General features: G+C 62.2%; 1 protein-coding gene across 1 annotated transcript in view; it reads left to right on the top strand.

Annotated features, from left to right (window-relative positions):
• The first annotated feature begins 276 nt into the window (after positions 1–276).
• Positions 277–10,978, top strand: part of PPFIA4 (PTPRF interacting protein alpha 4) — a 63,282-nt gene continuing 52,580 nt past the window's right edge. Inside the window, exons 1-2 of the mRNA XM_054395968.1 lie at positions 277–513; positions 10,824–10,925. Coding sequence (XP_054251943.1) covers positions 277–513; positions 10,824–10,925 — 339 coding nt within the window. The remainder of the gene's footprint in view (positions 514–10,823; positions 10,926–10,978) is intronic.

The raw sequence follows: 10,978 nt of genomic DNA, 5'->3' as shown, positions 1-10,978 counted from the left end.
GAGTTACACCCGAGGGCTTGGTGGTGCCAAGAAGGTCTCTTCGTCCCTGCCGGAGTGATGCCAGCTTTTGCTTAGCCCTCAAGCAGAAGGGATGGGGGCTCCCCCTCACCTTCCCCACCGTGCTGCCCCCTCCCAGGCTGGCTCCCTTGCCCCTCAGGAGCCCTTAGTGATGTGATCAGGCACCTCCCCCCCCCCTCGCCCCGGGCTCGACAGCAGCCCCCCGGCAGCCCTCCACCCCCGCGGGCACCGCTCGGGACCCGCCCGCCGCGGCTCGCCATGATGTGCGAGGTGATGCCCACCATCAGCGAGGGGGACCCTCTGGGGCCCCCCCAGGGCTCTGAGGCCGATGCTGACTTCGAGCAGCTGATGGTGAACATGCTGGACGAGAGGGACAAGCTGCTGGACACCCTGCGGGAGACGCGCGACAGCCTGGCGGCCACCCAGAGCCGCCTGCAGGAGACCCTGCGGGAGCGAGACCAGCTCCAGAGGCAGCTCAGCTCCGCACTGCCGCAGGTGGGCACCGCCCCGGCGGGCACCACACGCCCGCCCCGAGGCTGCTCCGGCCTGGCACCGCGCTGGGGGCTGATGCCCGGAGCAAGGCTGGCCCTGGTGGGGAGCGGTGGAGGAGCTGCCAGATGTGTGGCAATGAAGAGCTGGCAGCTGTGTGGCAATGAGGAGCTGGCAGCTGTGTGGCAGTGAGGAGCTGGCAGCTGTGTGGCAGTGAGGAGCTGGCAGCTGTGTGGCAGTGAGGAGCTGCCAGATGTGTGGCAATGAGGAGCTGGCAGCTGTGTGGCAGTGAGGAGCTGCCAGATGTGTGGCAGTGAGGAGCTGGCAGCTGTGTGGCAGTGAGGAGCTGCAGCTGTGTGGCAGTGAGGAGCTGCAGATGTGTGGCAATGAGGAGCTGGCAGCTGTGTGGCAGTGAGGAGCTGCCAGATGTGTGGCAGTGAGGAGCTGGCAGCTGTGTGGCAATGAGGAGCTGGCAGCTGTGTGGCAATGAGGAGCTGGCAGCTGTGTGGCAGTGAGGAGCTGGCAGCTGTGTGGCAGTGAGGAGCTGCCAGATGTGTGGCAATGAGGAGCTGGCAGCTGTGTGGCAGTGAGGAGCTGCCAGATGTGTGGCAGTGAGGAGCTGGCAGCTGTGTGGCAATGGGGAGCTGGCAGCTGTGTGGCAATGAGGAGCTGGCAGCTGTGTGGCAGTGAGGAGCTGGCAGCTGTGTGGCAGTGAGGAGCTGCCAGATGTGTGGCAATGGGGAGCTGGCAGCTGTGTGGCAATGAGGAGCTGGCAGCTGTGTGGCAGTGAGGAGCTGGCAGCTGTGTGGCAATGGGGAGCTGGCAGCTGTGTGGCAATGGGGAGCTGGCAGCTGTGTGGCAGTGAGGAGCTGGCAGCTGTGTGGCAGTGAGGAGCTGGCAGCTGTGTGTCAGTGAGGAGCTGCCAGATGTGTGTCAGTGAGGAGCTGGCAGCTGTGTGGCAGTGAGGAGCTGCCAGATGTGTGGCAATGAGGAGCTGGCAGCTGTGTGGCAGTGAGGAGCTGCCAGCTGTGTGTCAGTGAGGAGCTGCCAGATGTGTGTCAGTGAGGAGCTGGCAGCTGTGTGGCAATGAGGAGCTGGCAGCTGTGTGGCAGTGAGGAGCTGGCAGCTGTGTGGCAGTGAGGAGCTGCCAGCTGTGTGGCAATGAGGAGCTGGCAGCTGTGTGGCAATGAGGAGCTGCCAGATGTGTGGCAATGAGGAGCTGGCAGCTGTGTGGCAATGAGGAGCTGGCAGCTGTGTGGCAATGAGGAGCTGCCAGATGTGTGGCAATGAGGAGCTGGCAGCTGTGTGGCAATGAGGAGCTGGCAGCTGTGTGGCAATGAGGAGCTGCCAGATGTGTGGCAATGAGGAGCTGGCAGCTGTGTGGCAATGAGGAGCTGGCAGCTGTGTGGCAATGAGGAGCTGCCAGATGTGTGGCAATGAGGAGCTGCCAGCTGTGTGGCAATGAGGAGCTGGCAGCTGTGTGGCAATGAGGAGCTGGCAGCTGTGTGGCAGTGAGGAGCTGGCAGCTGTGTGGCAGTGAGGAGCTGGCAGCTGTGTGGCAATGGGGAGCTGGCAGCTGTGTGGCAATGAGGAGCTGGCAGCTGTGTGGCAGTGAGGAGCTGGCAGCTGTGTGGCAGTGAGGAGCTGCCAGATGTGTGGCAGTGAGGAGCTGGCAGCTGTGTGGCAATGAGGAGCTGGCAGCTGTGTGGCAATGAGGAGCTGGCAGCTGTGTGGCAGTGAGGAGCTGCCAGATGTGTGGCAGTGAGGAGCTGGCAGCTGTGTGGCAATGAGGAGCTGGCAGCTGTGTGGCAGTGAGGAGCTGCCAGATGTGTGGCAATGGGGAGCTGGCAGCTGTGTGGCAGTGAGGAGCTGGCAGCTGTGTGGCAGTGAGGAGCTGGCAGCTGTGTGGCAATGAGGAGCTGCCAGATGTGTGGCAGTGAGGAGCTGCCAGATGTGTGGCAATGGGGAGCTGGCAGCTGTGTGGCAGTGAGGAGCTGGCAGCTGTGTGGCAGCTCAGGGCACAGGTAGGTCCTGCCAGGCTGAGCCACAGACAGCTCAGGTACCTGCCCTTGACCTCTGTACCCATCTCAGCTCTCTGCCCTTCTGCTCTGCACCCCTCATTGTGAGGCCATGTGGGCAGCTGTGGGGCTGTGATCTCCTCTGCTGCACAGGGCACAGGATGTGAGAAGTGGCAAAACCTTCCCTGGGACCCCTGAGGAAGGGGACAGTGAGACCAGTGCTGAGGGATAGCCCTTTGGGTACAGCACTAGGGGAGCAGATGGCACATTTTGGGCAGTGCCTCTGGTTTGCTGCCTTCAGCCAGCTCTAGGGGTGTTGGGAAGCCCTCAGTGTGGTGAGCCCAGGCTGGCACCTCCAGAGTGCCCACGTGGGGACATGAACCACACTGCAGGAGGGCAGCCCCCACTCCCTGCCCCTTCCCTCAGCGGGAGGCCTCCCTCCCACCAGCCCCCCTGCCCAGAGGGTGCTGAGGCTTTGTCTTCAGCTTGGTCCTGAGGGGGAAGCTGGAGGCAGAGCTGGGGGCATTGGGACGTGGCAGTGGGCCCTGGAGCTGGAGCAGATGGGCAGTGGGCAGGGAGGCTGCCACAGGTTGGTGCTCAGGCCCCAGGACATCAGGAGGTGAGGACCTGCTGTGGCTCCAGTGGAGTTTCTGGTGCTGCTCTGCTCCAGGCTCCTCCACCTGCAGGACCCACTCGAGGTGCTCCAGAGGCCTGGGCTCGAGCTTGGCCTCCAGGGAGATGCTCAGGTCAGAAGAGGAGGAGGTGGCTCAGTGCTGCAGGGCTGTGCAGGGTGGATCCCAGATGCCCACCCCCACCAGGGGGTCTCTTGGGGCAGCAGACAGTGTCCCAGGGCCCAGGCTCAGGGATGGGGGGGAAAGGGGAGCAGGATCTGGGGAGCTTTTGCACTTTCCATGGTGGGAGTGATGTGGGGAGGAGCCCAGCAGGCAGGGGGGGCAGGAGCCTCCAGCACTGATGTCCATCCTGACTGTGCAGGTGCTGGGACCTCAGATGCTCCTGGCCTGGGTGCTGGGCTTTGGGGCACTCTGGGCACACAGGACATGGGTGATGGATCCAAACTGATGGCACAAGGCAGGACAGAGCTTGGGGCTGGTGGTCAGCCAGCTCCAGAGAGTCACAGAACCATTAAGGTTGGAAAAGACCTCCAAGAGCATTGAGTCCAACATCAACCCAACTGCCATGGCCACAGAACTGTGTCCTGAAGCACCACAGCTGCAGCTTCTTGGACACCTCCAGCCATGGGGATAGGCTCTTCCTGGGGCTTGTTGGGGGTGGGCAGAGCCTCTAAGCCTCCCTGAACTCCCTTGAGGTCCCCCAGGAGGTAGGAAAGGTCCTGACATCAAATGGTCACCAGAAAGTCTTCCCCTTCCACTTACAAACACATCAACAGTTCACACTTGGAACAGGCAGCATGGAAGTAGGAACCTCAGGAGCTCCAGAGGTAGGGAAAGAGCCAGGGGATGAGGATCTCAGAATCATTAAGGTTGGCAAAGCCCTCTGAGCTCATCCAGTCCAGCACCAACCCAACCCCACCATGGCCACCAAACCCTGGCCCCAAGTGCCATGGCCACACCTTGCTTGGACACCTCCAGCCATGGGGACTCCACCACCTCCCTGGGCAGCCTCTTCCACTCCCTCAACACTCCTCCAGCAAACAAATTCTTCCTCCTCTCCAACCTAACCTAACCCTCCCCTGGCACAGCTTCAGGACATTGCCTCTCCTTCTATCACCTGAGACTGGGGAGCAGAGCCCAACCCCCACCTGGCTCCAGCCTCCTCTCAGGGAGCTGTAGAGAGCAATGAGGTCTCCCTCAGCCTCCTCCTCTCCAGACTGAACTCCCCCAGCTCCTTGTACAACATCTCTCTCATGTTGCATCTCTCCTCTGCTCTGGATGGGGGAAAGCAGCTCAGGAGGAATCCTGGAATGGGTTGGGTTGGAAGGGACCTCAAGGCTCATCCAGCTCCAACCCCCTGCCATGGGCAGGGACACCTCCCACCAGCCCAGCTTGCTCAAGGCCTCATCCAGCCTGGTCCTGAACACCTCCAGGGAGGGGACAGCCACAGCCTCCCTGGGCAACCTGTGCCAGGCTCTCCCTACCCTCACTCTCAACAATTTCTTCCTCCTCTCCAGTCTCAACCTCCCCTCTCCCAGCTCCAAGCCATTGTCCCTCAGGTGGTGGAAGCCTCATCCCTGGAGGTGTTTGCAGCCAGGCTGGAGGTGGCTGTGAGCAACCTGCTGTGGTGTGAGGTGTCCCTGGGCATGGCAGGGGGGTTGGGACTGGCTGAGCCTTGAGGTCCCTTCCAGCCCTGACAATTCTCTGATTCTGTGATCCTGGCACTCCCATCCCTTGGCAAAAATCCCTCCCGAGCTCTGCCCAGGCTGCTGCCACCAAAGCACCCAGCAGTGCTTCCCTGGTTGCTCCCCAGCAGGAGTTGCTCCCAGTGCTCAGAGATGTGCCCCCGTGTGGGCCAGCCCCCGGCAGGGGCTGCTGTCCCCTCTGCTGCCAGCGTCCCTGCAGGCTGCAGCTGGGAGCACTCCAGGTCAGGCTGTGCTGCCGCCGGGATTAAGGCAGGCAGGGATTTAGCCTCCCCTGCTCCAATGAGGGGTCCTGGGCACGGGTGGCACACAGCAAACTGGGTCAGCACGGAGGGAGTCGCTGGCAGGGCTGCCCCCACCCCTGGGCTGGCTACCCAGCTGCAGCTGCTGGCACCGCAGAGAAGGATGTGATCAGGGTGGGCATCGGGTGGGGCACTGCCCCCAGCTCCCACTGCCTCCTGCTGCTCCCTGTGCGGGCACGGGGGCTCTGGGGGCTCTGTGCCCGGGCACCACAGCCCCTGCTGCCCACAGTGCCACTCACCCTCGGGGGAGATGAGGGCTCAGCATGAACCCGGGCAGCACACCCAGCGGTGCCAACCTGCCCAATGGGATTGACCCCAGCATGTGCATGTACCAGGTAAGGAGGCTGTGGGGGGCTCTTCCCCAGGGCACTCCGGGGGGCATTCCAGGGACCTGCCTCATCCTCTCCCTCCTTCCCTGCGGGCCCTGTTGCCCAGGAGCTCACTGCAGTGTGCCAGATCCTGCTGGGATGGGCTTCAAGCTGCTTTGCTTGAAGAAATCCTTCCTAGGGGGGCAAGGTTGGGCACCCAGGCTCATGGATGGGCACCCAGGAGGCTGGCAGCCTCTGCCCAGTGTCACCAGAGCCAAGGTCTGGCTGTGCTGCCCGGGGAGGTGCTGCCTGGGGAGGTTGGGCTGGGTGCTGGCTGGGGGTGGGGATGTGGCACTCTGCATCCTCTCAGGGCATGGTGCCAGCTGGATGCTGTGCTGTGGGATGCAGGGAGCTGGCAGAGCCATCAGTGGGGTGGGCAGGGAATCATAGAGTCCTAGAATGGGTTGAGTTGGAAGAGACCCTCAAGATCATCCAGCTCCAACCCCCTGCCATGGGCAGGGACACCTCCCACCAGCCCAGCTTGCTCAAGGCCTCATCCAGCCTGGCCTTGAACACCTCCAGGGAGGGGACATCCACAGCCTCCCTGAGCAACCTGTGCCAGTCTCTCCCCACCCTCACTCTCAACAATTTCTTCCTCCTCTCCAGCCTCCCTCTCCCCTTCCCCAGCTCCAAGCCATTGTCCCTCATCCTGGCACTCCCAGCCCTTGGCCAAAGTCCCTCCCCAGCTCTCCTGGAGCCCTTCAGGTCCTGCAAGGCTGCTCTGAGGTCTCCCTGGAGCCTTCTCTTCTCCAGGCTGAACATTCCCAACTCTCCCAGCCTGTCTCCATCCCTCTGATCATCTTTGTGGCTTCCTCTGGCCCCTCTCCATCAGCTCCAGGTCCTTCTGCTGGAGCCCCAGAGGAGGACAGAGCAGAACCTGCCCTGCAGTGTGTGTGGCACAGACCCACAGTGGGGCAGGGCTCTGTGTCCCCAGGGGCAAACTCCAGTGTGGGACAGGCTCCAGGGCTGCTCCTGCCTGTGGCTCCCCTTCTCCCCTGCTTGGTGGCCGAGCTGCACCCCGAGGTAGTCCCTGGGGACATCTCTGAGCCCCCAGAAGGCAGAGCTCCAGGGAGTCTAAGCTCCCACCTGGCTCCAGCCTCCTCCCAGGGAGCTGTAGAGAGCAATGAGGTCTCCCTCAGCCTCCTCTTCTCCAGGCTGCACACCCCCAGCTCCCTCAGCTGCTCCTCCCCAGCCCTCTTCTCCAGACCCTTCCCCAGCTCTGTTGCCCTTCTCTGGCCCTGCTCCAGCCCCTTTAAAGTGTCTCAAGATTTTGGGGGAGGATGCAGGGATCTGGCAGCTCAGTGCTGAGCTCTTGGAGCTGGTTGTGCTCCCGCAAGAGCAGGGCCCTGAGATGTTGGACTGCTGCTTGTTCACCTGCATGGAGCTCCTGCCCAGGCAGTCCTGGGGAGCTGGGGGTGTGCAGCCTGGAGAAGAGGAGGCTGAGGGAGACCTCATTGCTCTCTGCAGCTCCTGAGAGGAGGCTGGAGCCAAAGGAGAGGAAATGTCCTGAAATTGTGCCAAGGGAGGGTTAGGTTGGAGAGGAGGAAAAATTTGTTTGCTGGAGGAGTGTTGAGGGATTGGAAGAGGCTGCCCAGGGAGGTGGTGGAGTCCCCATGGCTGGAGGTGTCCAAGCAAGGTGTGGCCATGGCACTTGGGGCCAGGGTTTGGTGGCCATGGTGGGGTTGGGTTGGTGATGGACTGGATGATCTCAAGAGGGCTTTGCCAACCCAAACTGTTCTGTGATTCTATGAGCTCATGTTGAGGAGAGGACAGCAGCTCCCCCTGGATGATCCCCATGGGCACCAGCTCCCTGTGGATGATCCCTATGGACACCAACTCCCCATGGATGGTCCCCATGGACACCACCTCCCTGTGGATGATCCCCTTAGTCTCACAGTGCTGTAGCTGAGAGGTCCAGGACGTTCCAGCACACTGCTTGGAGCCCGGGGGGTTGCTGGTGGGAGCCCAGGGGGTGCTGGTGGAAGCCCTGGGGGGTGCTGGTGGAAGCCCAGGGGGGTGCTGGTGGGAGCCCACGGGGGTGCTGGTGGAAGCCCTGGGGGGTGCTGGTGGAAGCCCTGGGGGGTGCTGGTGGGAGCCCAGGGGGGTGCTGGTGGAAGCCCACGGGGGTGCTGGTGGAAGCCCTGGGGGGTGCTGGTGGGAGCCCACGGGGGTGCTGGTGGAAGCCCTGGGGGGTGCTGGTGGAAGCCCTGGGGGGTGCTGGTGGGAGCCCAGGGGGTGCTGGTGGGAGCCCACGGGGGTGCTGGTGGAAGCCCTGGGGGGTGCTGGTGGGAGCCCAGGGGGGTGCTGGTGGAAGCCCTGGCTTTACCCAGCAGGGTTTAATCTCTGTAATCCTCTCTGCTGGGGCTCTCCTGATCCCCTCCATGGCACTCACTCCCCTGGCACAGTTCTGCCCCAGCAAGGAGAGCCCAGGCTGGGGGCTCTGCCAGCTCCCAGCATGGACAGACAGACAAGACAGACAGGGCTCCATCCCCTGTGTGCTGAGTCAGCAGTGCTGCTCTCCCCTCACAGCCCTCTGGCCAGGTCTCCCGGAGGCACTCAGGAGCAATCCCTCCAATTAGAGGCTTTGCAGTGCCTTTAATCCTGCAGCTGCAGCCAGCAGCCTGCTCCCAGCCACAGCTCCTGCCACAGCTGGGGGAGGGTTTGCTCACTTTGGTGCCACCTTTGCTGCACCCAACAGCATGGGCAGAAGCAGGAGGTGCCCCTGGGCAGAGGCCTTTTGGCATCTCAGCTTTTTTTCATTTGTGCAAGACTCCTCTTGCCCTGAGCCTCTAAACCTCTCCTTGCTTGCCCAGACAGCTCCCTGATGCTTTCTGGTCTCCCCCCAGCTCCTCTGTGCCTCCCTCCAGCTCCTCTGTGCCTCCCTCCAGCTTCTCTGTGCCTCCCCCCAGCTTCTCTGTGCCTCCCTCCAGCTCCTCTGTGCCTCCCCCCAGCTTCTCTGTGCCTCCCTCCAGCTCCTCTGTGCCTCCCTCCAGCTCCTCTGTGCCTCCCCCCAGCTTCTCTGTGCCTCCCTCCAGCTCCTCTGTGCCTCCCTCCAGCTTCTCTGTGCCTCCCCCCAGCTTCTCTGTGCCTCCCTCCAGCTCCTCTGTGCCTCCCCCCAGCTTCTCTGTGCCTCCCTCCAGCTCCTCTGTGCCTCCCCCCAGCTTCTCTGTGCCTCCCTCCAGCTCCTCTGTGCCTCCCTCCAGCTTCTCTGTGCCTCCCTCCAGCTTCTCTGTGCCTCCCTTCTGCTTCTCTGTGCCTCCCTCCAGCTCCTCTGTGCCTCCCTTCTGCTTCTCTGTGCCTCCCTCCAGCTCCTCTGTGCCTCCCTCCAGCTCCTCTGTGCCTCCCCCCAGCTCCTCTGTGCCTCCCCCCAGCTTCTCTGTGCCTCCCTCCAGCTCCTCTGTGCCTCCCTCCAGCTCCTCTGTGCCTCCCCCCAGCTTCTCTGTGCCTCCCTCCAGCTCCTCTGTGCCTCCCTCCAGCTTCTCTGTGCCTCCCTCCAGCTCCTCTGTGCCTCCCTTCTGCTTCTCTGTGCCTCCCTTCAGCTCCTCTGTGCCTCCCTTCTGCTTCTCTGTGCCTCCCTTCAGCTTCTCTGTGCCTCCCTTCTGCTTCTCTGTGCCTCCCTTCAGCTCCTCTGTGCCTCCCTTCTGCTTCTCTGTGCCTCCCTTCTGCTTCTCTGTGCCTCCCTTCTGCTTCTCTGTGCCTCCCTTCAGCTTCTCTGTGCCTCCCTTCTGCTTCTCTGTGCCTCCCTTCTGCTTCTCTGTGCCTCCCTTCTGCTTCTCTGTGCCTCCTTCCAGCTTCTCTGTGCCTCCCTTCTGCTTCTCTGTGCCTCCCTTCTGCTTCTCTGTGCCTCCCTTCTGCTTCTCTGTGCCTCCCTTCAGCTTCTCTGTGCCTCCCTTCTGCTTCTCTGTGCCTCCCTTCTGCTTCTCTGTGCCTCCTTCCAGCTTCTCTGTGCCTCCCTTCTGCTTCTCTGTGCCTCCCTTCTGCTTCTCTGTGCCTCCCTTCTGCTTCTCTGTGCCTCCCTCCAGCTCCTCTGTGCCTCCCTTCTGCTTCTCTGTGCCTCCTTCCAGCTTCTCTGTGCCTCCCTTCTGCTTCTCTGTGCCTCCCTTCTGCTTCTCTGTGCCTCCCTTCTGCTTCTTTGTGCCTCCCTTCAGCTTCTCTGTGCCTCCCTTCAGCATCTCTGTGCCTCCCTCCAGCTCCTCTGTGCCTCCCTCCAGCTCCTCTGTGCCTCCCTCCAGCTCCTCTGTGCCTCCCTCCAGCTCCTCTGTGCCTCCCTCCAGCTTCTCTGTGCCTCCCTCCAGCTTCTCTCTGCCTCCCTTCTGCTTCTCTGTGCCTTCTCCAGCTTCTCTGAGCTTTGGGGCTTTGGTTGTGATGCAAATTATTCCCTTCCTGGGCTTGCCACAGGGCTCCTGAGGACTGCCAGGGCTGCATCCTCTGATTGAGGATCAGGTACCTCTCCTTCACTTTCTAATCCATTTATAGGTGTCCCTGCTTAGTTTGAGAGCAGATCAGAGCCAGGGCCAGGCACCTCCACATCTCCTGGGAGATTCCAGGCCATGGCCAGGGCAGAGGAAAATCATCCAGATCTTCTTTAGTGCCTCTGTGCTGGCATTTGGGGTGATGGAGGTGAAGGCTCTGCTCCACAGGGCACTGCTCATGGCCTGTGCTGGGCACTGCTGAGGCCACACCTCGAGTCCTGGGGTCAGTTTTGGGCTCCTCACTCCAAGGAGGACATTGAGAGGCTGGAGCAGGGCCAGAGAAGGGCAACAGAGCTGGGGAAGGGTCTGGAGAAGAGGGCTGGGGAGGAGCAGCTGAGGGAGCTGGGGGTGTGCAGCCTGGAGAAGAGGAGGCTGAGGGAGACCTCATTGCTCTCTGCAGCTCCTGAGAGGAGGCTGGAGCCAGGTGGGGGTTGGGCTCTGCTCCCCAGTCTCAGGTGATAGAAGGAGAGGAAATGTCCTGAAATTGTGCCAGGGGAGGGTTAGGTTGGAGAGGAGGAAAAATTTGTTTGCTGGAGGAGTGTTGAGGGATTGGAAGAGGCTGCCCAGGGAGGTGGTGGAGTCCCCATGGCTGGAGGTGTCCAAGCAAGCTGTGGCCATGGCACTTGGGGCCCTGGTTTGGTGCCCATGGTGGGGTTGGGTTGCTGCTTGGTTGATGACCTTAGAGGTCTTTTCCAACCCAAACAACTCCATCACTCTGTGGTTCTTTGCTGTGCTGCTGGCAGAGAGCCCACAGGCCCACCTCAGGGGGTGCCAGCAGTGGGACGGTGCCCTCCATCTCCACCCTTGCCCCACTCCCACAGGAGTTTGCCACCCTGACCAGGGAGCTGAGTGCCTGCCGGGAGCAGCTGCTGGAGCGTGAGGAGGAGATCTCGGAGCTGAAGGCTGAGCGCAACAACACTCGGGTAAGGCTCTGCCCCTGCTGCCCCCAGGGCACAGCCCGGGGCTGCTTGGGCTG

This window comes from Indicator indicator, chromosome 35 (genome assembly GCF_027791375.1).
Source record: "Indicator indicator isolate 239-I01 chromosome 35, UM_Iind_1.1, whole genome shotgun sequence".
Classification (NCBI taxonomy): Eukaryota; Metazoa; Chordata; class Aves; order Piciformes; family Indicatoridae; genus Indicator; species Indicator indicator.
Note: the sequence above shows the minus strand (reverse complement) of the source record. Positions and strands in the feature narration are given on the sequence as shown.